Source organism: Molossus molossus, unplaced genomic scaffold (assembly GCF_014108415.1).
Source record: "Molossus molossus isolate mMolMol1 unplaced genomic scaffold, mMolMol1.p scaffold_m16_p_19, whole genome shotgun sequence".
Classification (NCBI taxonomy): Eukaryota; Metazoa; Chordata; class Mammalia; order Chiroptera; family Molossidae; genus Molossus; species Molossus molossus.
The window spans coordinates 20372661-20399551 of record NW_023425354.1 but is presented as its reverse complement, the minus strand read 5'-3'; the positions used below and the strand labels follow the sequence as shown (position 1 = coordinate 20399551).

The following is a 26891-nucleotide window of genomic DNA, read 5'->3' as shown; positions in this document are numbered from 1 at the left end:
TTGCTGATGACCAAGGGGCCCTGTCGCGACAGAGATGGGTCCTACTTCACCACAGGGGCGGGTTCTAGAAGTCATCTCTTGGGCAGTCTTCCCCAGGGTCCAGTGGGACCCCCCGAAGCTGGGTTTTCCTTAACCAGGGGTCTGGACCCCTGCCTACCCTTTCCGACATGGCCTCTGAGCGGGCCTGGAGCTGCCGCACGTCCTGGGGAGGGCCCTCCAGCTGCAGGCAAAGGAGTGGGCGTTCAGGTCAGGTTCCAGGAAACCTGGCAACACTTACTTTCGGAGTAGAAACCATCTCTCTGGTAGTTGCTACCCAGGCGACCTGAAATGTTTTGGGAAGTAGGAAGGGGTGCTCTGAGCTCATTTCCATAGCCGTGTGTTCACACCCCAGGACCTTTGCATGGCTGGCTTTGGTGCCCCTGACCTGGCCCGCGAGTATTGGAAGACCCCAGCCAGTGGGAGGAGCTCTCAGGAGGGTTTGTGTTGGAGGTACAGGCTCTGGGGTTGGTTGTCCTTAGTGCCTGTGGTGTAGGGTACGGGGACCTCCTGTGGACTGTGTTCTTGGAATAACACTCGTACTTGCTGTCTCTGTTTACTTAGACCAGCGTCTTTATGCCCATATTTCAAAGGGGAAAGTGAAGCCCAGAACTGTTGAAGAGGCTTCACCTAATCCCATCTGACCAACCAGGGTCGGTTATTTAGTATTTCTCAGCATACACAGATGGGCTTTAAAATGCAAAACCACTGGACAGACAGAAGATATTATAAACTTGTTCTTTTATTTGGATCATTTCTGTAAGGCAGAAACCCTTGGACCTATGCTATAGCCGGGGGCCCGAGGCCATCTGGGTCACCAGTTCCAGGGCCCTACCGCTCCTGGGGGTCACCCTCTGCTTCTTCAGAAGAATTCCACTCTGGGTAGGTGCATCCGGGCCCCGCGGCTGGAGCGGCAGGCCCAGAACGCCATCCTGGCTGGCCCTTCTTTCCCACCTTTTAGAGGTTTGTTAAGACTCTGCTCTGGCTGCCTTTCCCTTGTGAGGGCTTAGGAGGCACCCCTTTCGTGTGCAGAAACGCACAGCTTCCTGGCACGCCGAGCAACAGTCAGGCGTGCTTACTTAATCTCGCTAATATCTGTGCTGTAAAGATTACAGGTTTTAATTGCATCTACGGATTGGTCATTGTTTGAACACCGGTGAGAGTCTTTGGGACCCTTCTCACAGTGCAACTCATCTGTGGCGAGTACTGGGGAGCGGGGGCTCCCAGAAAGATGGAGTGATGGAAAAATTACCTGTGGACGCAGAGCAGCAGGGTGCCCATGATTGGGCTGATGGCCAGACAGCCACCGTGCTCAGTATCAGTGATGCGTGGGTCACGATCCTTAATTTCCTGTGCTTTCCAAGGCAACACTCATCCCTGCACCTTTCTTCGTTACCTCCCTCAGCCCAGCCTGAGTGCCACAGTCGAGGATATTACTCTCTGATACCAATCTGTGGACAGGTCAGCCTTGCCAGCTGCAATTTTCCCCCAAGGGTAAGAGGAGGTAGTATTTTTAAAATTAGCCGAGGAGGGAGCCAGGCAGAGGGCTCAGGGATGAGGGTGGGAGCCGGAGCTCCCTGCTGGAGCAGCCCGATCCTTTCATTCAAGATCACCTTCTCCTTTCGGTGAGTTATGTTGTCTTAACCAGAGGTGATGCTGTAACCTGTGTTGGATAATTGTGCGTGAATTATATTCTAGCTCCATATAGAGGAGGGCTATTTTTTCCATTCCAGTTTTAAAGCTATTTAGAGGGAGTGCCAAATGTAGTCTGAACTCTTGTGCTCTCCGGCTAATAGCTGTGGATGGGGAGAGAGAGCGCTGAGAAACATTGGGGTTATATTTATAATTAGTTCCCTCTGAAGTTAAATTAATTCCTGCAATTGGCAACATCAGATATTGTTTCACCTCTGTTCGGTGGTCAAGCATGGGTGCATCGAGGCACGGGGAATGAGCTGGTGGGTGAAGCAGCGGGGCGCACATTGTCTTGGGCACTTAGGTTCATTTAAGGCCCTTTTTGCCTTCGGACTCTCAACTTAGGGATCTTCTTGGCCTATTATTTAAAAAAACAAAACACAGCTTTATTGTGATATAATTCACATGCCATCCAGTTTACTCATTTAAAGCAGATATAGTTCAGTGGTTCTTAATACATTCACAGATGTGTGCACCCATCACCAGTTTTACAGTGTTTTCTTCACCTCCAAAAGAAACCCCATGCTCTTTAGACACAGGGACCAGGGCTTTTGCTGGGGACGAGGGCCTTTCTCAGTCTTGGATTTTACCAGGGAGGACCCTATTTTTAGATACGATCACATTCTGAGGTTCCAGGTGGACACGGATTTTGGCAGGAACTGTCATCAACCCACCACAGTTCCTTTCCACCTGTGATTGTGGAGACATTTGGAGAAGATCCCCATACCTGACCTGTGTTTGGATTTTGCTCGCTCAGTGAGTTTTGATGCTGGAGTCAGACGTGACGGTGGTGATGGCGGTGGCTTAGGGGAGGAGAGAAGGGCGTCGAGGCTCTGGGAGAACTTAGGGACTTCAGGGCTCAGGCTCCTGGGAAGAAGCACCCTAGGGAAGGGGCCTTGGAGTGCAGGGCTGCAGTGGCCGCGGTCAGTGGAGCTTCTTTGCCACACAGGGACTGGGTGACATAGCCAGTGCAGAGTGACACGTGACAGCCAGGTGCTCACCAACTCCAGAATCTGGGGTGCAGTCACGTGGTATCTGCCAACTCATCAGCCTTGCCACCTGCGTCGGCTTCAGCTATCACCTGAGTCGTCCCACTGGGATTTGTTTTTGCATCTGCGTCTTGGGGATGGTGCACAGCCGAGCCCGTCCGGCGCCAGAATTCTAACTTCTTTCCTGGTTCCCTCACCTCGGGTTTCCGCGGATGAGAGCACCAGTGAATGGGCCTGCGTTCCTGGGCCGTGAACGTGGTCACTTGTTTCAGGGGGATTTGAACTCTCTTCAGAAACGTGACAATGGCAACAGCCGACGTGCTTTCTCGAGCCTCTCACAGCCATTCCCCGCCCTTCCACGCGCTTGTCAAGATTGAGAAACATTTGCTGCTGGTTTCTTAGGTGACTACTAATATTTTTGGGTCAGTGCTATTGTTGGAACTAAGTTTTCTCCTTCAATCTCATTGTCAAGTGTAATTTCTCTTTTCACTACCCCCCCTCTGATTTGCGTACATGTGCGCACACACACACACCCCTACCTGCTTTATCCTAGTTTATAAAAATGCGACCAGCGTCCTCACTCAGAGTGACCATTTCAGATGGCAACACAGTTTTTAAAAGGGACTTTATGAAACTTTAAAAAAAAAGCCAGCTCTCTGGTCAGAGGCAGGAAGGTGGAGTGTTCTTTGCAGCTCCAGTTAGCAGCTGGCTTTGGCCAGTTCTTACGTGTAAACAGCAATTTTCCGAACTGGAATCGTGCTGGGGTTTTCTTTGTGGAGCCAAGAGGTTTGTGGAGAGCAGTGATGTTTAGTTAAATTACAGGTCTAGATGCAAGACTGCAGCACTGAGTTATGACTGTCTGAACACTCCTCACTCCCCTGCGTGTGACACACACACACGCACACGCACACACACATGCACGCACCACTTCCCACAGTGCTGCCCTCAGCTACAGAAGGAGGGCATCTGTTGAGGGAGGGGCTGCTGTCCCCAGGGGTGCGGGGCACTGGGGGGGTATCTAGTGTCTCTGAGAGTGGGAAGCATTCGCATACCAAGGTGTTTTCTGCAACCCCTCCACCGAGAACTCCAAACAAAGGAAATGGAAGATCAGCTCCCTAATGGATTTTGGGCTGAGTGCTCTCTGTGGAACAGATGGGTGGCTCTTTCCATCCAGGTGCACCTCGGGGGCCCAGTAGGCCGGCTGAGCAGGCAGGGTGTGCAGTGGCTGCTCCCCCCATCCTGTGTGGTTAAGTGCCGCGTTGGTGTGAAGGCTGTGGGTTCGGAAACAGTTACCCGACGGCCTCACACAGGAAGAAAGCACAGGTGGCTCTGTCTGCACTGTGGGTGCGGAGGTTTGTTATGTTGCGAAGACCTAGAGCCAGGGGCCAGTGGGTAACTGGTTTTACTCACTGGTCCAAGGCCAGAAGAGGGTTGAAGTTCTGGGGGTGCCAGATGGCTCCTGGGGCAAATGGAAGCCAAGACTGAAGCATTGGGAATAGAGTGTTACCCCCAAACACACAAATACATATGCATGCACATACACAGAAAGTTGGATAACACTGATGAGAATTTGAGGACCTCGGTTTAGTCCCCCTGAGCGCCTGGACACAGCATCCCAGCCCTGTGCCCGGATGCCCGGCCCTCCTCCGCAGCCGTGGAGATGCAAGGGGGATGGAGGGAGAATGTGTGATTCTAGAGTCCTCTGTCTGCTTCCCGAGTCCCTCTGCAGAATGCAAATCCTCAAACAGTGCACAGTCCATTGAGCAGTGGTGTCGCCAGGGTTCTCAAAGTAAATCACTCCCGTTCCCCCTGGTGCGCCCCGGGCCAGACAGGTCACTTCGAAGAGCCCCATTGCCCCCAGCCTGTTCCCCTCTTCTGCAGCCCAGACGTCGGTGAGCAGCTAACCAAGTGTTGCACATCTTCCCACTGGCCTTTCACGTTCAGGAGGCTTTGATTAAACTTGTTTCCTCTCGGTGTTTGCTGCAGACTGGGATCCATCACTGTATCAGAGCTCGTTCCTGGAGAGGATGTTTTAGTAACTTGGACACTTTGGCTCATTGTCTGGGGCCTGGGATTTCTCATTCTTTTTTTTAAAAATAGTGTTTTAAATACTTTTTTAGGACTGTGTAGATTTATACTGGGTGTCCGCCCCAGTGTTTAGGGCTCCATGTCTTGTCAAGTTTACAGCTGAGGCAACAATGCAGGGTGTGAGGGGACCTCTCTGTTTAACCAGTTACTGGGGCATGGACAGTCTGTTGATTCTGGTACCGGGAACGAAGACACGCTGGTTGCGTAGCTTCCTGGGTCCATGTGGACATCTAGAATATACGGGAGGCTCGATATCCAGCTGGCTCTACACCATGTAAGTGAGACCACAGGCCTCCCCGGAGTTTCCTTGGGTTGAACACTCCACTGTGCGTGTTCATAGATCACGTTAGTGTTTCTTTATAGGTGTTTAATTAGTTGGCTAGGATAAAAAAAGGAATGAAAAATCTGAAATGAAACTGTTGGGAGTCTTTGCCCTCCTGAAATCACGTGGAGGTGCACGGACGTGCTTTTGAGATGATGGACGAGAAGAGGGCCGTGCGGGCAGGCTGGCGGAGGGTTCTGTATAAGGTGTCCTCCTGCAGCACATTTATTCTGAGCTGGACCGATACAGTTAGCAACTGAGTTAGGATTCAGTTACAGTGACCATTTGTTTAGCATCTACCTAGTGTACCACTAGGCACTTTGGCATATGTTATGTAATTTATTCCTAACAGGAACCTTGTGTGGTAGGAGAATTATTTTATCTCCATTTTTATAGTGGATTAAATTTCATATTAAATTAGAATGTAAGGTCCAGCACCTAGCACTTAATATGTCTGTTGAATGAATACGTTAGAAAAGTTAGATTAGTAAACTTTGGCAATTAGTGAGTGTAGGGAGAGATTTAAATCTGGGGGGGGGGCCTGCTCTGGTTAGTGTGGCTCAGCAGTTAGCACATCGGCCCGAGCACCAAAGGGTCGCAGATTCCGTCCCAGGCCCTGGTCAAGGCTCATGCAGGAGGCCACCAATCAGTGTGTCTCTTTCACATCAATGTTTCTCTCTCTGTCTCTCTCCCCCACCCTCTCTCTTTCCACTCTCTCTAAAAATCAATGGAAAAAGAAATATATCCTGGGGTGAGGACTACCCCCCCCCCCCCAAATTCTGGAGAGGGCCTGCTGGAGCTTCATCACAAAGGTGACCTTGATCCACCAGGGAGACTTAAGGAATGGATAAGAAAGGAGATGGACAATAAAGGGCAGAATAAGATGCCCAGCACTTGCGAGAGGTTCCTGGAGCTAGGTGGGCGGTGTGGACATTGGTGGGATCTTCGTAGCCTGTCCTCACGAGCATGATCTCGTCTACCCTCCCATTCGTCTGAAAGAGATGAAAACAGTAAATCACAGCTTTGAACACAAGTACAAACCACTGCGTGGCTTTCACAGCCAACAGGAAGTCGCCAGGCAGTGTCCTCTTAAAATAGTGCAGGAAGCCCATTATTTTCCAAGGATATTCCAGTTTGGGCTCAGCAGGCTGCGGTGGCACACGTCCCCTCTGGGAGCCGCTCAGCCAAAGCGTGAACTCCTTGAAGCCTGGCAGCCGCCTCTGTCGTGGCCATCACGCTGGTAGATTCGCGAGAGTCAGGGTTAGGAGGGACCTGGAGCGCCGGTGCAGGCTTCACTGTGCAGAGGGCAGAACCCAGCCCTCAGGGTGGAGCCTGTCCAGGGCCATACCCAGACAGACACAGAAGCAGGGGTCTAGTGCCCCTTCCAGTCCGCAGCCAGCCTTCCCGAACCACTGCACCTCCATGGCACTCGGCGCGCCTCTCTGGTTGGAGGCGGCTGGGTTGGCTCTTTCTCTGGGCAAAGTTGTTAGGAGGCTTGGTGATGACAGCGATCCGGGCAGCCGTGACCCCCGCACTTCGGTATCTTGTATCGCATTATAATAGACATTTGTGATATTGCGGGGACTCAGCTCGGAGGGGGTTTTTGTGTGTGAGGCCAGTGTCTGTCTCGCTGGCTGACATATACCATCACCCGGAACAGCTCAGCGTAGATAGTCCACACAGAATTACGCGTGATTTTCTTACTGACAGATTTTATGGGACTCCCTGGGCAGCAGATTTTTGTACCCTTAGTTCTGTTTTGTTCACGTCTCTTAGGTTTAAATAGCTTTGACCTGTGACTTTTCTCTTTGTCAGTATGTCACAGTGAAGCTGTGCATTATGGCCGGGGGGCTCTGGTGTCCACTCTGGTCTGTAGGAAACTTGAGCCTTACGTTGCGGCCTGAAAAATCTGCAGAGTGAGTGTCTCCAGTGTCCCGAGACACCTGCGGCCGCCGTGCAGCCCCAGTTCGTCTAGGGTGGCCCTCCTAGAGCACTGGAGAGCAGCTTGTCTCAGCATCTCGGCAAGCGTTGCCCCAGACAACCTGGTTAACCATGTCGCCTCTTGTCATTTCTTGCAGATGGTCACAAGAACAAAGAAAATATTCGTAGGCGGGTTATCTGCGAACACGGTGGTGGAAGACGTAAAGCAGTACTTCGAGCAGTTTGGCAAGGTAAGCGCTACGTGGGGCGGCGAGACGTGCCCAGTCAGCCCTCAGAAGTGGCTGCCGTGGCCCCTGCCTTTGCCACAGCTGCGTCCTCGAGAACCGTGCCCTTGAACTTGGCCGACAAGATTACATGAAATTCAGCAGGAGCAGAGATGGAAGAGCCTGGCTTGTGGTTGGCATGGTGCTCCACGGGCCTGCAGGAGCAGACAGAATGGCCTTTGAGCGTGGCGGTGCTGGTGTTTGCTGGCCACGCGGGGCCTGGGCTGGGGGCTGGCGGTGGCAGAAGCTGCGGAGGGATGCGGGACAGTCACAGGGCCGGAGCTCTGGCGCTGGGCTTCATTCGCGCCTTTCTGGATAATGGGTTGAGAGAGGAGGCCCCCTGGGGTCCTTTGCAGCTCAGCCCTCCCCTGTCAAATGCCCCAGGAAACTTGGGGAGGATGCTGGGCCTGTACCTGTCAGAATGTCTGTGAGAGAGCAGTGAAATCATCCCTTGGGCTCTGCTGCTGGAACAGGCTGGGAGCAACTCTGAATGCCCCAAATCAGTCAGGAAATGGAGTGTGAGAGTGTGTTTGCCAGACAGACAGAGTCACACAGACAGACAGGATGCATAACCACGGGTGCTGTGTGTAATCCAGCCTCTGTCTAGTCTGGGGAGCTGGGCCTGGGAGATGGGTTCTTCCTGAGGAGGACACGCTCCTTAGATGACTGTGCTCTCTGGGCCCCAACAGGCTGACCCCTGTAGCTCCTGTGTCCCAGGAGGCTGGCAGGTGAGCGTCTGAGCTTTCTGGTTCCTGTATCTTTGAGTAGTTGTGGGCATTGTCCTAGGAGCCAGGTGTGAGACAGCTCCTTCTGCACAGGCCTGTGTTCCCTCCTCTCCCCAGCCCCCGCTGAGGGGCTGACATGCAGAGGGCTGCGTCCTGGGGGGGAGACCCTGCACCTTCCCCCCACCCCCCGCCTGCTGTCAAACTTGTCTCGAGCGGCACAAAGGCACTGCGCCCACTGCCCAGTCGGAAGGTTCTATGCTTAATTCATTTGCCCAAGGCGATGGGCAGGGGTGACCCTGTTCCCAGGTGTGTCCAGTTGTGAGCTGCTGTCTGGGAAGCGTGCCCTGACCTCTATTTAGCCTCAGAATGGAGGGTGTTTTTTTGTCTCTGGTATTAATCAGTTTCTTCATGGATGGGAGAACATGCAACAAAGAGAAACCAGCCTCCTCCAGCCCAGCCTTGCATTCAGAACGGCACTTCGCTGCCCCTCCGGGTCGGCATGAAAGGCGCCTTCCCCGAGGTGCTGTCTGCACTGCCCGCGGGGGCTGGCGCACTCGGGCTGGCTCTGAAGAACAGCCGAGCGCGTCCGTGATCCTGGGCGCTATCTTACTCCCCGGGACTCCCCGAGACGATTCAGAGCACCAAAGGGGGTGTATGCCTCGCCCAGCCCCACCCTGCCCAGGGAGAGAGATTGGAAATAATTAAAAGAGACAAGTCCGCTCGCATAATGGAAGGCTCTGGAGTGCTGCGAGCCTTTGCTACCTACTGTCCCACCTTCAGAACAGGCTGGGGTGGTGTTTGCAAACACGAGGTGGGATTGCTTTCGAGCCGTAACCTGCCTTGGAATCTCACGGGCCTATTTGTGGTGTCAGGGAAGTTGACGCTGCCCAGAGGGGCTCTTAGCATATTCCAGACAGGCCTGTACTTGCCACACCTCTGCGCGTTCCCTCCTCTTGGGTTCTCTCTCTGTCTTTCCGTCATTTCTCATTAGCACTCACAGTTGTGACCTGGTACACCAGCAGTGGGAGGCTCTGTCAGCTTTGGCTGGGCCCAGGGCAGCAACCAGCACTGCTCTGAGACACTTGTCCCTTGTCTGGGAGCCGGTCACAGGCCATTCCCTGGCCCTCACCAGGTCTGAAGCCGCTCACTTAATGTTGCGGTAACATTTGTGGATTCCAGCAGGATGGGTAAACTATCAAGTGTTTCATTAAAGGATCAGGGAGACGTTCGAATGCATCAGAACCGTAACACTGTGTGCTCATGTTTTAGTAGCGAGTTTCATACATATGCTCTGTGTATTATCTGGGTCTGTCTTCAGAATAGCTTATTTCTCTGCTGGCTGGTGGCTGCTGTTAGTTTGTGTCCCCTTGGGCAGGGCCCATCACCTCTCAGGATTCTGGCATAATTCAGTTGAATCCAGAATGATCAAAGGAGGGGAGACTCTGCTTCTGGGCCTGAGAGGCAAAGAGTAAATCCAGCAGCCTTAAAAGGGGTAACAGATAAATTGACACACTGACTCTACCCTTCAGTAGTTTATGTTCCGGGTGAAGGAAACAGGACACACACACACACACACACACACACGCGCATGCATGAAGTAGACTCACACATTCCTGACTCTGTCAAGTTGTTTGGGGCTCTTTTCAGTTGGTTCACTGCAAATTAGTGAGGTGTAATTTTGTTATTTAGCCAGAGAGTACTAAGTGTTGGATACTGACTCAAGCCATTGACTTATGTTACATCATTTATTTCTTCTCTGGGTGACTGGTGGGGCTACTACCCAGTTTGTAGAATCGTTAAGTGTTTGAAGCAAGGTCACAGTCGCCTGAAAGACAGAGTGGGGTACAGACCCCCCTCCAGGCTGGCCTGATATTAGAACCACCGGATGGACGTAGGGAGGGAAGGATGCCGAGGAGGGGAAAGACTGTGCCCCCTCATGTGCCCTGGGCAGTGCTGGGCACCCACACATACACTGCCTTCTTCCATCTGCACAGTGGACTTTGGTGTCATCAGCCCCTTTGATGAAGGTGGACACTAAGGGTCAGGGAGGTTAGGTCTGAGCCAAGCTCACCCAGGCGAGGCAGTGTAACAGCCAGAATTCACACCGCACTCCTTCCTGCGTCTAGACCTTCCATCCTCCTGCGGTCTCCGTGCAGGTTTGCTACCTCCTCGGGCTCCCCTGGCTGTCACTCCTCTCTCCTCTGCTCTTCCCTTCTTGCCTAAGGGGGCAGCTGCTTCAGCTGTTCACTTCAGGTGGCAGTCAAGATGGGTAGGACCGCTGTCGTGGGACCGAGCGAAGGGACTTGAAATATGTCATCGCTGTAAGTGGAGTGGGTGCGGAATGACACCCGAGAGCTTGAAATAACTCAGATTGGAGGCCTGTAAACCCTTCTGTGCTCTTCTCCTCCCTTTCTCCCAGGAGATTTAGCCCCGGCAACCACCCCAGGTTAGGGGTGTCATTACTGTCTATATTTAAGATGAGGTTATGAAGTGTGGCCATTGGCGTAAGATCTCGGCTGACTTGTATGGCCATGCCCACCCTCTGGGTAGCTGTTCTGGTGTGGGCATTGGACAGAGGTAAAGCAGACATTACTCCAAGCCCCCATGCTGGGTCTGACCCCACTGTGATATCTTAACAGGCCATTTCTTTCCTGGCCTCAGTTTCTCCTCTGAGGGGAGAGATTGAAAGAGCCATGCAGGTCAGAGAGTAAACATTTTTGGCTCTGCAGAGCAGATTGCCTCTGTCACAGCTACTCACTTCTGCTGTTGTGTGGAGGAACAGCCATAGCAAACAAGTGGGTGTGGCTGTGTTTCAATAAAACTTTATTTACAAATACAGGTGGTGGGCCACATTTGGCCTGTGGGCCATGACTGGCCAGCCTATGGACCAGAGTATTCCGAGGCTTGGTTTCAAGCTTGAAAATTCAGTAATTTAGAAAGTGTTTAAACATGCACACATAGGTGAGCAGATGGATATCAAAGTTATCTATAGACTGTAACCAAAACAAGGTGTTATCAACAGTAATGACCATGCTATAGTAAGCAAAACATCATAACTGTCGTAGACTTCATTTCTGGACTTAAGATGCAGGGACCGTGAGGATTCTCTGTGTGGAAGCAGCTGCTGTTTGCAAACTGGAATCTTCATCCTATGAGTAAGATCCAGCAAAGCCGTAGCGTGTTTCCAACTCCCGATTACGTGTGTTAGATCTAAATTAATGAAGACTCAGAATGTGTGACGTTCAGACTTCACTATGAAAATTCTTTGAGTTTATGTTTCTGAATTAGCGGTATCTGTGCTTTGTGCTAAGCTTTTTAATGCATTTTAAAGTCTGATCCTTAAGGCTGTCAGGCAAAATAGGTTGAACATCTGCCATGTCGGTGACAAAACGGATGTTGAGAAAGGTCAGTAAGTTGTCTGAGCCCACACAGCCCACAGTAGGTAGAGCCCGGACAGTCACTCATTTTTGCACAGTCTGGTCCTCACCTCTCTTTGCTGTTCACTGGACCTCACCTCCCACTTTACACCACGCAGCCCCGTCCTCCGAGCGGGCAGGTTTTGTCCATCTGTCGGGACTGTTACGTATAGTAACTCATTTCACCGCCTCATTTCCCAGTGGACATTGTCTGTGCTCGTGATTTCATGCACACGGGAATGATGTGTACAGACCGTTCCAAAAAATGGCGTGGAAGTGACGCTCTGGAGGTGCCCACACAGGCCTGACAACCCATCGGCCTGTCCCCCCGGCTCTCCCCACCAGCCATCCCCAAGAACCCAGCTTGGCAATTAACAGGTCTGGGATCAAAGAAAGTCCCTGTGCATGGGCTTCTTCCTTCCCCCCTTGGGCCCCTCCTTCAAGTACGGTTCTTTAACTCTCACTTATAGGATTTCGGAGGTCAAAAAGGGGCCTGTACATGAAACGCGTTCTCGGCGGCGTCCCAGATGGAGCCGTCCTGCACCTCTCAGCTGCCCGTCCAGTGACAGGGCCGCTTGGTGCCCAGCTCTGGAGGTGACTCTCACTTTATGTAGCTCCTGTGACAGCAAAGCAGCCCGCATCTGGAGGCTTCCAATTAGACTTCACATGGTGAACTGTGTAATTAGTTTGGAAGACTTACGCTTAGTCATTGGTTTGCCCTAATCGGCTTTGGCTTTCCCCACCAACAAAGTGAGCTTATTTTGCTAAGCTGAACCGACTCTGCTCCCTTTGTTCCCGCCTTCTATTGTCTCATTCCTTTCATTCTGTTTTACTGCCAAAGTTCTGTTTCATTAGGCCTACAAGTCATTTCCAATTCAGTGGGCTGCTACAATCCGGCCTTTATCACTCGCTGCCCTGGTTCCCATGTCCCTTCTGGGCCAGTGCCCGAATTTGTGGTTTGACATGAGGGCTTTAACCCCTTCTTGGGCCAGCCCCGCACTGTGGTGGTGGGAAAATCAGGCTTTAAAGGAACTGTTTTGGACAGTTACAGCTCTTTGGGTCCCATCAAAGGGGAGCCCCGTGGAAATGAGGTGAAAAGGGTCCTTGGAGTCTTTTTGTTGGATTGGGGTTGCGTGTGGGCCCATAAAAGTTCACTTGAGCCACAGAGAATGGTGCAAGAAAGCTTTTGGGAAGAGAAGAGTGGAAAAGTAGAATGAATTGGCTTTTTAACACAGTGAGAGCTTATTTATTCAGCGTGTATGGGAGCTCGTCCTACGAGGAGGTGTTTGCTGCCTGTTATTCCCAGCTCAGGTTTTACATGCAGGTACGGTGGTGGCATCCGCGGCCGCTGACCAGACGCTTTTGATGTTGTATGTGTGAGGAGAGTAAGAGCTAGCATAAAAACGTTAGAAAGCCTTTGAAATTTGGAAGGCTCGAGATTCGTGAGAAAATAAACAAACAAGTTGCCCTGTTCCTGAGAGCGGACTGTGATCCCGAGGTAAAACGCTATTGCTTCCAAATGTGTGTCAGGGATAACAGAGCTCCGTGCAGTGCGTGGCTCTCAGGCCGGGTGCGGAAAGGAAAAGCCCTGTGGGTCCTTTGTGGGCATCAGAGCTCCCAGGAGGCGTCTGTCTTCTGAAGTGGTTTGTACAGGTGGGCGGCCTGGGAGGTGGTCGGTGCCCGGGCTCCGCCTGTGCACTGCTTGCCGTGGCTCTGGGAGCCTTGCCGGTCTTCAGACCTTGAATTAGGACCGTAGAGTGGACCAGGAAGGACCGCTGGCCTCTCCCCTTCCGGGCTGGCCAGGCTGAAGGCTACTTTTGTGTTGAAATTCTCTTCCTGTAATAGCCCAGAACAAGGCCAACACTGTCCTCATGTTTTATTAATTCTCTGTCTGGCTTGTGTCAGTCTCTCCCTTCGGAAGTGTGTCATACGGGGGAGGGGACTTTGTTTGCCCTCTGACCCCTGGCAGAGCTGCTGCGTGTGAAATGTCTGAAATGTCGCAGTTAGCAAACCGGAGGGTCCTGCCTGTCTGCCCGCCTCAGCCTTCCGTCCAGGCGGCAGCAGGCAGTGCCCTCCGGACCGCGCTCCTCCAGCGCAGGCCCCGCAGGTGAGCCTTCCTGCTGAGGCCTTGTTTTCCTGGGGAACTCCCCCCAGACAACCTCTGCTGCGGCTGTGGGGAGTGGCGTTGGAAATGGACTGATCGCCCCAACCTCACCTCTGCCGGATCCTCTCTTTTATTTTTGCCATAAAAAGGAGCTCCTGAAATAGATTAGTGGGTTTCCAGGAAAACTTCCCGTTTCCCTCTTAGTGTACAAAATATAGCCAGCTGCTGTTAGGCAAACGCATCAGACATTATTATTGCTCTGTTAACCGTGTTTGAAAAAATACAAGTAGTAAAATAGGATGCCTTCTGGGGAGCAAGCTGGGAAAACTTGGAGATGATGCAAATCAAATGCCATGTTCATATTCCTAGTAGGTTGAGGAACAGGGCCCCAGCTCTCTCTGGCTTTGCTGATGAACTGTGCTCCCCAGGTGGCTTCGCCTTAGTTAATGTTTCTAGGAGGCCCTACCGAGGAAGGCAGGGAGCCCCGGGCAGGAAGCAGTTAATGAGCCTGGGCGGGGAGAGTGGAGGGGCAGCAGCAGCTCACCTTCCCAGAGCCCTCCTGGCAGCCTCTGAAGACGTCACTTACAATGGAGTTGTTTGCATGAGAAAGAAAGCCTTTCTCCCCCTGGACGTACTTCAGTGGAGCTGAAAGTGTCTGAGAAACCGCGGTTCAGGCTTGTGCCAGGGGGTGCGAGGAGTGGGGCTTAGGGGAGAGAGCGCAGTTCATTTGGACTTGGCATCGGAATCGAATGCCGTTGTTTTGTGGTGTGAACATTGATATGGAGATTCCTGCCCGGCCCCTCAGCCCTTCAGTAGGACACCCCATTACATGGGTCGCGTATGCTTTTCTTTCTTCTTCTTTTTTTCCCCCCTCCTTTTGTCCTCTGAGAATTAGCCTCTCTGTAGAATGGCCGGATCTGCCGAGTTACCAGCCTCTAAATTTTTACAGCTCTGTGTGTTCAGACTTGGTACTTGTGGATTAGCTGAAGGAGGGCTGCCAGTTGGTCCTTTATTTACATTCGAAACCATAAGAGTGAGCACCCCAGAAAAATGTTAATATGCAGGCAGAGGCAGAAGGGTTGGGTTTCTGACTGTTGCTAACCTCACCACTGCCTTTAAAACCAATCATGAGGCACACGGCTGATATTTAATAGCTTTTAGCTGATTATTTTTCTTCTCCTCCTCTTTCTTTTCTCTCCAAGTTGACCTGGGTGTACTTGAGCGGAAATGAAGTCATCCAAATGCTGAATTAGAATAATCACAGGCCTCCAAGAATGAAATGGAAGCAGAGATTAAATGGTGGAGGGGAAGCTGGCATTAATAAGCACCAGAGAAACTTTGCATAAAATAAATAGGAGATTTGATAGATTGAATTTGTATATGCATTTTTCTTCACTTCATTTTGTCTTCCTAGCATCGAGTTACTGGCAAAGTGGGGTTTGATTTGCGTCAAGTCCACATACCTCCTGCAGCCTGGGTGATGGGCCTTTCTTTCTCGTGGGACATTTGTGTGACCAGCATGTTTCCAGGGTGGAAGAATCTGGGTGGAGGGGCTGTTACTGTGCACAGTTGATTATTACTCGTTGCAAGTGCTGAGGAAGGGGTGTGTGTGTGGGCGGAGGGGGCATATAGGAGCCTGCGCACAGCAGTCCAGCAATAAATTTACGGCCGGATTTCTGATTGTACAGAGAAAGCTGGGCAGGAAAAAGGTTGGGTGACCAACTGTTCTGATTTCCTTACGACAAAAGGTGTTTCCAGGAACTGGCACTTGCGAATAAACAGGCGGGGGGAAAAGTCAAGACCCCTGGCCTGAACCCCGAAAATGGGTGAAAGCTTCCTTGCCCACCTCCAGGCAGATTTAAATCTCCCTTCTTGTGTGTTCTAGAGCACTTGCTTCATACCTGTTTACAGTCTGTCCTCCTGACTCAACTCAGCCACTGGGGGCAGGAGCCGGCAGGAGCCCACGCGAGCCCAGGCCAGGCTAACGGAGCAGGTGGTCTGGGGAGGGCCGGCCAGGCACGCAGACCCGGGTCCCGGGGCAGGGGGCCGCTCTTCATTGCCGTGGGGTGCAGGGCCACTTAGGGCTCCTACTTGGGGATTCTTTCGATGTCTCTTGAAAATAAATTTCTATCCCGTGTAGCGAAAAGTGAGCTGCTGGTCGTCACAGAGCAAAATAAGGATTTAATTAGATTAAAAGCCCAGCAGCATGGTTTGTTTACAGGAAGTCGTTTTTAGGTGGTCTGTCGCAGATGTAATTTGTGGAATGGGATTAGTTGTAAATTAGAGATTTTTGGTTGTTGAGGTCACTCAGGGTCTTTTATAATTGGCGGCAGGGGTAAATATTTTCAGGTTTGCTTATTGTTTGAGGAGTGTTAGTGTTTAGGGAAGAAAAAACAATTTAAGGTGCTTTTCACTTACAGAAATAGAAGTAAGGACACAGACTGATGACAGGCCCCGTCCAGACCCCATTCCCGGGGTTCATAGGGAATGGCAGAAGGCTGGGCTGGCCCGTGGGAGACACGTGCTGGAGTTTTCAAGGAAGCTTGCTGGTTCTCTGATACGGAAAAAAATATTTCTGGTTTTTATTTTTTAAAAAGATCTCCCCATTTTCTTTATTGATAGATGTGTTTTACTGGTCAAAAGAAGGATTTGATGTCTCGGCTCCCCCTCTATTTCAGCTAAGTTGCATTTGTGTTCAGATTCTGAGATTCCTGTTTGCCCAGACCTTTCAAGGGTCTTTGGTCTTATAATGGTCCCAACAGCCCTGTGAGGATTGTCTCCATTTTAAAGTTAGGAAAGGAAGGCTGGAGAGCAGAGGTGACCTGCCCAAGCGCCCCGGCCGGCAGCGGTGGTGCCATGTGCAGGTCCTGGGCCCTGGGGACAAGGCCCAGGCTGGATGCTCCGGGAGAGCTGCTCAGGCAGGGGCCCCCTCCCTCGGATGTGTGGGGTGCTGTGACCAGCAGTGTCCAGTGCCACAGGGTTGATGTGACTTTATGATTGTTTGTTTAAAACTTACTATGTTAGAGCAAATATGGCACAGAACACAAAATTTGTGTGATTGTTTCAAAAAACCATGAGACCTGGAGATGTTTCGGGATGGCTGCTGGCTACAGTAGCTTGTCTCCCAGCATTCCGGCTGTCCCATGATTTACTTGAACATTAGGAGTTCTTGGGCAGAGACGTTGAGAATCATGACTGTTTAGCATAGAGGTTGGCATACTTTTTCTCTAAAGGGCCAAATAGTAACTACTTTCAGTTTTGTGGCCCAGATGGCCTCTCACAACCATTGAACTCTGCTGTTATAACAGGACAGCGGCCACAGACAGGAGAGAATGAAATGTTGTGGTTGTGTTCCAATAAAACTTTATTTGCAGAAATCAGTAGGCTGCTGGATTTGGCCCTCAGCCATTGTTTGCTCCCCCCCGGCTTAGCATATTGCCTGACTGTAAGGGCATGGATTTGTTTGCATACTCAGAGGTCAAATCCAGCTCCTCTCCTTACTAGCTCTATAACCCTGGGCAAGTTATTTAACTTATTTCTCCCTCAGTTTCTCTGTCTGCAGAACGGAGATGAGGATGATACTTATTGCATAGAATTTCCATGACACTTAAATGAACTAATGCTTATATACAGTTGACCCATGAACAACATGGGTTAGAATGGCGTAGACTCACTTATATGTGGATCTTTTAAATAAATATACAGTTGGCTCTCCATAACCCCAGGTGTCATGTTCTCAGATTCAACCTGACATAGATCAGAAATGGTATTTTCGAATCCTTGGTTGCGGAGGAGTGACTGTATGCCTTGTTCTGCGTCATTTTGAGTAGGGTCTCGAGCATCCGTGGATTTGGGTGTCTGCTAGGGTCCTGGAACCAGTTTCCCGTGGATACTGAGGGGTGGCTGTAGTTAAGTTTTCAGGGAGTCAAAAGTTATGCGCAGATTTTCAACTGTAGGGTGGTGGGAGGTGGTCAGTGCCCTTCACCTCCTCGTTGTTCAAGGGTCAACTTAGTTCTTAGCATCTTGCTAGCAACAGAGTAAGTGCTTAATAAATATTAGAAACATTAGTTGCTGTTATTTTCATTCTCTGAGACCCAGATTTCAGCCTCTAGAGTTGCCCTTCCAGCCCTGTCTAGTAGTCACCCCTTCGCCCCTCCATCTGCCGTCTGGGTGGACTTACCACTTTGTTCTTCCACCCACTTTGGGGTAACACAAATTGAGAAGCCTGTCCTGGGTCAGCCTAAAGGTGGAGATTCGGTTTTGTGCAGCTTCCCTGGCGGGTACCTGGAGCTGAAGCCCGCCGCCCTGATGCTCCAGTGTGTGGACTTGACTTCCGGTTGCTCTGGCTGTGGCGGAGGCGAACCCATGTGGTCTGAAAGAGAATTCTTCTGTTTGGACCCTGCTGACGAACTTTTAAAACTAATTTGAATAATTAAACAGTTTTGGGGGGGAGATAAGGGAGAATACTGTCTGGAGATTGTCCCAATATCATTTACCTTATGTTTATTAAAATATATTTTTGTATATATTGATCCACTAATCTGTTTATTAAGTTCACCCTCTGGAGAGAGCTTTTCACATCCTTTCCTTTGCATACGGTTCTAATAAGCCCGGTTATCTGAGTTTTGAATTTATAGCACATATTAGGGTGGAAGGAAGATGTTAATAAACTCAATGTAAAGTAAGAGGGAGGAAAACCTATAAAAACAAAAAGACTTTCTTTGATCCTAAAGAGTACCGCATGGTTAGACCATTTAGTGTAGGGAAGCAGTTGCCCTTCCTCCTTAGGTCCAGAGGCATCTCGTCGCCGCCTCTCGCATCGCTCATTTCACTGATTCATTCACCAGATCTTGGTAATCTGCTGAGTGCCAGTCACTGAGCTGGGCGCCAAGGGCATATCAGCGAACAAAACGGTCAAGATCCCTGCTGACTGGTAGCTTAGGTCTCAGCTAAGATGGAGTCGGGAAGGACCAGCCAAGAGCAAACACGTCAGTAATAAAAATAAGGTACTTAGAAACTGTCTCAAAGAAAACAATCCAGCAGTTGAGAGGATCCATAATGGGAGTACGAAAGAGGGAATTGTGGTTTATCAAGAAAAAAGTCGAATACACGCAGCCTCTTTGCCTCCAGAAGACTACATTCCAGCAAGGGTCTGCTTACTCACCCAGTAGCTCCAGGACTGGCCCAGCGCCTGGGCCACAGCGGGCACTCGGCACAGGGTCGGAATGAATGGACCTTCTGTATCAGAGGGCAGGCTGTGCCAGTCATTGAAGAATGAGTTTCAAATGGTAAAGTTATGAACTTTCTTATTAAAAAATGGGGCTTTAAGAGAATATATTCAGTTATCTGGAGCATTTCCGTATGTGAAACCAACCCATGATTTCCCTGGAGCCCAGGATACACGAGCGATTTCCACCCTGCAGCGAATGCTTGCTAGAACTGAGGGGCCCTCGGGCAGGGTGCAGCTGGTCGCAGGCCTTTGCTAAAGCAGGTACATTCTCAGGTGGGTCTTGGTGTAGCAGGTAGACACAAAGCTGCCCCAGAGAAGGACTATAAGAGAAGGAGGGCAAAAAATGGGGTACCTGTTTCGCATGTGTCATCTTCTCCCCTGCTCTTTTTTTTTTTATCCTCACCAGAGGACATTTTTCCATTTTTTGTTCAGGTAGAGTGGGAGGGAGAGAGAGGAAGAGAGAGAGAGAGAAACATCGATGTGAAAGGGACACATCGAGTGGCTGCCACCCGCACGACCGACCAGGGCCGGGGACAAACTGCAGCCGAGGTACGTGCCCTTAGCGGGAACCGAACCCGGGTCTCTCAGGACCGCAGGCCGACGCTCTAACCGCTGAGCCAAACCGGCCAGGGCTTCTCCCCTGCTCTTCAGTCTGTTTGGGTTTAAGAAAAGCAATGGACCTGAGGCATGGGAGGTGTTAAGTAGGATCTGTGGTTTTCAGACACTGGTGGGAGCATTGATTCATCTTGGCTCAGATGCATGGATCTTCCTAGGGTGGGGGCACTAGGCAGGCACTGGGCCGCTTGCCCCCCACACTGGCCGTTTTGTGATCAGCCAGGCTGGGGAATGAAGTTTGGTCCAACCACATTAAGCCAAAGTAGAGACATCTCTGATGTTGGGAAAGCAGGCTGTGGAGAGAGAGCTTTGAGTGAGTACATCTCTCCCTTCTCGAGAGATTAGAAGGATGCTGTTGGCATTTATTGCCAGGCTCTTGGGAATTGTCTGGGTTGCATGGGATGAAGTTGAACGATTCTGGACTTTGGAATCAGGTAGACCTGAGCTGAAATCCAGGTGCCATCATTTGTTATTAGGGTTGTGACCATGCAGTGCTGATGTCACTGTCCTGAGCCTCGATTTTTGTCTAAGTGGGGGTACAGTTTCATTTATAGGGTGTTTGTGAGAATTAAGAGACATGTTTGCTCAGTATGTCTGCCATGTCGGTGCTCAATGATAGTCTGTCCTCTTCACATTCATATTCGCTCTCTCTCTGTCTTACACACACACACACACACACACGCACGCACGCACGCGCATGCACACACCCGCCTCTGGTGGCTGAAGTCCTAAACTGCTGACTTCTACCAGGCTCACCCTCTCCAGCAAATGCCCTACCTACTGTAATCTGCACAGTGCACTTCCTATGTGCCAAAAGGGTTGTTTTGAGTTTTTTTTTTATCCTCACCCGAGGATATTTTTGCATTTTTTGTTCAGACAGAGCGGGAGGGAGAGAGAGGAAGAGAGAGAGAGAGAGAAACATCGATGTGAAGGGACAAATCGAGTGGTTGCCACCCGCATGACCAACCAGGGCCGGGGACAAACTGCAACCGAGGTATGTGCCCTTAGCGGAAACCGAACCCGGGTCTCTCTGTACTGCAGGCCGACGCTCTAACCGCTGAGCCAAACCGGCCAGGGCTGTTTTGAGTTTTTAAGGAACCAGTTTCTTGGTCCCTCCCAGTCTTTGCCCCCCCACCCCCCACCCCGGAACCATCAGACAAATCCTGAGCCATAGAAGTCCTGCATCTAAGATCCTGCTAGATTTAACCCAGCTTGGAGCTACTGCGGGGGGAGGCCGAGGGGAGGATTTGGCTTTTTTTCCTCTTATGCTAATGAAGTGAATATGGCAAGGAGTCACAATATTTTCTTTCCAGGCAAAGAAATGTTGTAGTAGGAGAAACAGCATGCAGGGGAAGCAAATGTGATCTTACTGGATTCTCTCAAGGGAGGAATAGGACAAATTGTCAGCTTCTGTTGAGAAGATAATGCTCGCACTATGATAAACGCCAAGTTTCTATTGAAAGCCACCATCTTAATGGTGGCGTCCCCAGCACTCGGCACGGGCCTGGCAGCGAGGCCGTCTGCGCAGGGGAGCAGATATTTTTGTAGGGCATTTGTTTGCCTGCGATGAGAGATCAGTTAAAGCAAAGGAGAACGTGCGTTAGCAGTGTTCTTTGAGGCAGCTTTCTGGAGCGCTCCAGCCTGCACCTAACACACACCTATGGGAAGTGCTCCCACCCCCGTAAACACTTCTCGCATCTGACTCAGATTAAAGGAGCACATGGGACTGCAAAGCCGCCTAAAATAATTTCCCCTCCCGTAGGAAGTAGCCGCTGTAATTCACTTGCAAGTTATTTCAAAAGGCTCGTTTGATAGCAATTTCTGCCTTCTCATGGACTGGGAGTTTTCTAATTACTGTCTGTAACATACCTTCTCGACAAGGGCATGTCTGGTCACATTTCACTGAACGCCACACCCTCACGGAGCTCCTCGGATTTTAGTTGCCTTCTGGGGGTGCCATATGCTGATTCCTCTTAGCTCTTAGAGTAGCTGGTCTGCCTCACAGGCCTGTGCTCAGGGAGCCCCTCAGGTGAGCGGGGAGTTCTGGAGGGCTGGCAGCGCGTTCGGAGCGCTTAGGATGCGGGGCCGGCCAGGACCTGGCTGTCTGGGAACCGTGGGCCAGCTGGAGGGGAGAAAGAGGTCTTCGTCAGCTCTTGTTGACAGGCCACGAGGGTGGTTATGCTTGTTCAGCCGTCCGTTCATACAGTAACCCAATTCTTGAGTGTTTGCTGGGTATTGGGCACTTTGTGGGGTCATAGAGATCAGCGAGGCAGGCTCCTGCCACCAGGGCTGTGGTCAGGAGTGGAGACACCAGTAAACGGGACTGCAGTGCAGTGAGGGCGGCCAGGGGCCTGCAGCCCTGCTGGGTGCAGTGGTGGTGGCTGCTGCTGAGAGCCTCCTTTGTGCCTCTCATGCTTTACGCCTGCCTCTTGCCTGTTCCCCACGGTAGCCTTGGACGGATGGCCCTGCCTTCATTTGCCTCAGTGCCAACGGAGACACGTGCTTGGCGGACATTTATTCTGGGTTCCATCTGAGTGGGCTGCGGGGCAGGAGGAAGCCCACAGTGTGTCTTGCCCCTGGGTTAACAGCACTGCCTGTGCCCACTCTGGAAAGAACCGATGGAGATGCTCACTTCAGTGGACCTTGAAAGAATGAGCTTGACTTTGTCATCAGCTGGGAGCAGGGAGGGAGGCAGAGTTCACGTCGGATGCCTGCACTCGCCTTTCCCGAATGTGCTAACTGCTGAGGCGATGCCCCAGGATTGCAGAGACTGTCCCCTTCTTGCCAAGGTCAGAGTTCCTCTTTGAGATCTTACTCTTCGACCCCACCAGAAGCTACAAGCCAGGTTAGTTGGTTTGGTCCGTGGTCGGGCAGCGGACACTGTATTTTTCCTGCTGGAGAACCTAAGAGAGCATCAGTCAGGGTGTCTCAGGTATATTCAGTCTCATTATTGCTTCCCGACTGTTTAGCCTGGGCCCTGCCAGTGATGGATTTGACAGCCCGGGAAATTGACAAAGGTACCTCCTCAGACACAGTAGGACAAAATGTCAGTAGAAATTAGTGGTTTTCTCTAAAACCCATGACTTGTAACCACTAGAGTGAAAGTTTGTATAAAGTGTCCCAAATTAAGTGTGATCATTCTAGATACCTTTTTAAAACAAAGGCAACAAAAAGGTACACCATTTATTTTCATGTGTGTTGAATTCTCCCGGTCTCTAGGGATAATGGAATCATACTTTCTTATTCACATTCTCTATCCCAGCCCCGTGTAGAGCAGGGATTGACTGGAAAGGAACAGATAGTACAATATTTTCCTACGGCCTCTGCCCCAGCGTCTCAGCTCTGCCATTGTAGTGCATATGCAGCCATAGACAATATGTGGACGAGCAGGTGGGGCTGTGTTCCAATAAAACTTTATTTTCAGAAACAGGCAGCGGGCTGGATTTGTGGGCTATAAGTTGCAGTCTTCTGCTATAGACATGCACATCCCTGACTTGAGTCTCAGAGAAAGGAACGATTTCATAGACCTGTGGATCTTTTTAGGGTCAATCATAAACCGATTTGGGGGGCACACATGCCCTTGTTCGGAACAATGGCTCTTTTATTGTGGACAACAGAAAGGTGACATTGTGTGGTCTCCTGCCACCCCTCCCGTCCGTTTGGAAAAGGCCTTCAGGCTAAGTGGCTGGAGGGAGCAGAGCACACAGGGAACGTTGTGGCAGACGGGTGAGGCGCGATCCGGGGTCCTGCTTCTTGGGTGCTTCTGCCGTGACGGGTGCTCTGTGTGCGGCTGTGCTGGCACAGCTAGAGGACGCCACTGGAGAATGCGTGGGCAAAGGTTTGCTGGTCATGTACCACTTACCGGACCACATTCCTGAACGTGGGAGGCCAAAGTGGAAGCTTCCGTGTGGCTTCACACAGCAGACCCTCTACTCTGCTAACTCACACCCGTGAGCTGAGACTCTGGTTATAATCATTTTTCTAAGACAAGGGGGAAAAAATCAGATCCACGTAGATTAATTTGCACTCCTTAGGTCTGCAAAAACCCAATGACATTGATGTGTTGATGAAAATGTGGAAATTAACACTTGGAAATTTTTATATAAAACCTGCATTGAAATTTAGCTAAACATTCACACACTAAAAAGAGCTATATAGTTATACCTGAAAAACCCAATTTGATGCAAGCTGCTTATTTCGCCATTGTGGTCACGTGGGCTGAGGTTCTTAGTATGAAATGTAATTTACACAAATTAGTCCAAGGCAGGTAGAGTGTGAAATTAAATTGATGCCTTGATTTCTGTATTCTCTAGTAAGTGTTTCTCTGAGAATGTGTCATTTCTATCCTAGGAACTTTGAAGTAGGGGTTGGCTTTTTTTTTTTTTTTTTTTTCTTTTTTCTTTTTTAAAAACAGAGCAAATAAGTTCTTTCTGGTTAAGAATGTGAAACAATCTTAATTACAGGCTAAACAGGCAGGTTTCATTTTATTTTGTGGCCAGATAGTAGAGTAAGCCCAAATCAGGCCAGCAGTAGGTGTGGAAAACCTAGAATTGGACATGTCTGTAAAATTTTTCAACTGTCTGGGCCAAGCCATTTACTTCCTTTGGCTGTGACTAGAACAGTCTCCGTCCCTTGGCCGTGGAGAGCTGGAAGGAGCATTGGAGACTTTTGCACAGATGAGAGTGTGATGCTTAAGAGTAGCATCGGGACCTTGCTCCCTTCTCCCAGGACACCTGGGCCACCGCTGGGCTCCACCCTGAGGCCCAGCTGCTGCCCCTCTCTGAGGGGAGTTGTCGGGATCCGTGTCCTTGTCCCAGAGGGTCAAGTATATGGTGTCCTGCCTCAACTTAGATACTCCAAGGGGAGGAGGAATTGCCACGTGTTCAGAAGTTATCGTGGGTTCGGCCAACTAGGACGTTTTAACAAAGGCAAACATGATTTGACTCCCTCAGCAGCAGAACATCCGCTCTCCAGGAGGGAGCCCATCTGCGGAGTCCTTGAGGGCTCTGTTGACCACCCTCCATTAAAAAGGAGTCAGGTTACATCTCCAGGGTCTGGGGGGGTGGTCTGTGGTTGCATTTTATCGGGTGTCGTTCTGCTAGACCACCCCTCAGCAAGGTAGATCTGGGTCAGCCCTGCCAACTTTGGAGTGAATCATTTCCGCCTGGTAACTAGCCGCCGATGTTCGGGGCACTCTGAAAAGTGAATGATGGGCTCTCATGATTTTTATTTGTCCATGGTGGCATTGCTGGTATTTATCTCTCTTGTCCCCACTCTCCCCCATCAGAGCCTTTGTCTCCATCTGAGTCAGCATGACATGGTTTGAAAACTGCCTGTTTGCCTTGTAATGATGATTAATGGCCATAGTCTTGTTTCAAATTCAGGATCTCTTGAAGAACCTGGGATACTGTTACCAAGAGCAACCTGCGGAGGGAGTTGATGGTGCAGAACTCGGTGCTTCTCCGGCCCGAGTTAGATGACTCCTCAGTTTCTCCATCTTCCCTCCAGCACCTTGTGGACCCTTCTCAGTCTTTGGCACAAGGAGCTGAGTGGGAGCAGATGGGCAGGCCCCCATCTGGCAGGCCTAACCTGCCTTCCTGGTCACTTCCGGTTAGAGCCTCGCCACACGGTGTCCGGAAGGGTCACTCCTCCTTGTCCCTCCGTCCCTGCTCCCAAATCAGGGGGGCCAACGAGGAGCTAAATCTCCTCCCCAGCAGGTGCCTGTCATCTATCTGAAGATAGTTGCCAACATCTGGTACAATTGCCTCCGCACACACAGTAACAAGGCGGCCTGCCGTTCGCTCGCGGAGCGCATGTCGCCGCTTTAATGATAACAAGCTGCCGGCCTCCCCTCTGCGATGAATCCGTCTCACAGATGTGTGTCTAGTGTTGGCAATCGTTTCGCACTGTAGCTTTGGTGATTATGCTCAACTAGAGACTATTACAATAAAAGAAGTTTGAACTTGTTCCATTTCTGCATCCCACCCCCTCCTCCCCTGTTCGGAGGTATAATTTATATCAATGGCTGTAATATTGGTTCCATTACGGAGGCCTCTTTACTTTTTATGATGTCGGCGGAGCTGCAGCTTATAGCCTGGCTTCCTCTACGGGTTAATGTGTTTTACCTACATCGACGCTTTTAATGTCCTCACTTAATGGCCCCGTGCAGTCTTCCTTGCCCTGTTGAGGCACATGTGGCCCCGAGGGGTCACCTGGACGCTTGGGCTTGGTATCTCCAGCCGTAGACAGTCGTGGCTCACGGGCATGTAATGAGTGAACACGGGTCACGTGGGAGCCGGGTGCGTGCACAGGGCCAGTGAGTGGACGGGAGGAGAGGGTCCCCTGAAGACAGCCATGAGAGACAAGGCCTGGACATGGAGAATTTTCTCTGCTCCTCTTCCTCCTCCCCATTCACTCGTCTTCTGCTCCTCCTACTTCCTAAGAAGGCACAGTATCCTTCTACAACAAAATGGATCACAAAGTAAGTAGATAAAATAGGAAACACCGCAGGTTGGTGGAATGGCACGTGGCGGTCCATCAGGCAGTTCCTGCTGCACTGCCTTTCACAGTCCACGGTGTTTACTGCTTCATCGTGTCCATTTTATATCACAGCTCTATATAGGACAGCTGGAACTGTCAGCTCATTCAAGTCACATTTAGTGATAGTAAATACTTAGTATTTTTAATAGCAACGGTCACTAAGTGGGTCTTTGCTATGGACTAGGCACGATGCTGATTGCTTTTATTAACGTACAAGTATATAACTGTGACAGTGCCTTGCCGGGGAGGTGTCCTCTCGTCATCGGCACAGGTGAGGAAGAAGCTCAGGCGTGACGTTTGTGTGAGCGGAACAGAGCTGCCAGGGGATGGCGGAGGCTCCCTCTGTCCAGGGCGGAGGCCCGGCCGCATGCTCATTCTCCAGTCGTCACTGTCATCATTAAAGCTGCCTGCTGCCTGAATTGATGTCATGGAAAAATCTGCCCAAGAGATGCCGTACATTCTGTAAACCACTGTAAGATAAATCACCGTCATTACTTGACATTTAAGCCTTTTTTCATTTTAATTTGGATATTACTTTGTCAAAGATTAGGAAACATCATTCTGGCAAGGTGTTATTTTTGACAGTGGGCTTACGAATGGGTGAGTCAGCCTTGCTGTGGATGTATCATTGGTGGCAGGACACCACATGTTTCTTCCCTCGGCCAGAAATAGACATTGGGAGGGTCATCATGTGCTCTGGACAGGACACTGTTCTGTAAAGAGTTCTTCAGATATGCGGGTTTGAGCCCCATAGGAGAGAGAACACTTTTCCCGAAAAATTAAAATAGAGTCATCTTTTGTGATGCGTATCAAAATAAAAACTATTGGGTTACTCATGAAAAAGAATACTTCTTGGAAATGGTTAAAAATGCGGAGCTTGATTATTGAAGACTGAGGACATTTTCTTTGCCGTCAGAGTTAGCTTTGAGT

The 26891-nt window shown here is 50.6% G+C and overlaps 1 protein-coding gene across 7 annotated transcripts in view; it reads left to right on the top strand.

Annotated features, from left to right (window-relative positions):
* MSI2 (musashi RNA binding protein 2) overlaps positions 1 to 26891 on the top strand; it is a 372281-nt gene that overhangs the window by 121180 nt on the left and 224210 nt on the right. For all 7 annotated transcript variants that reach the window (XM_036269141.1, XM_036269142.1, XM_036269138.1 and 4 more), the window contains exon 6: positions 7206 to 7298. In XM_036269141.1, coding sequence (XP_036125034.1) covers positions 7206 to 7298 — 93 coding nt within the window. The remainder of the gene's footprint in view (positions 1 to 7205; positions 7299 to 26891) is intronic.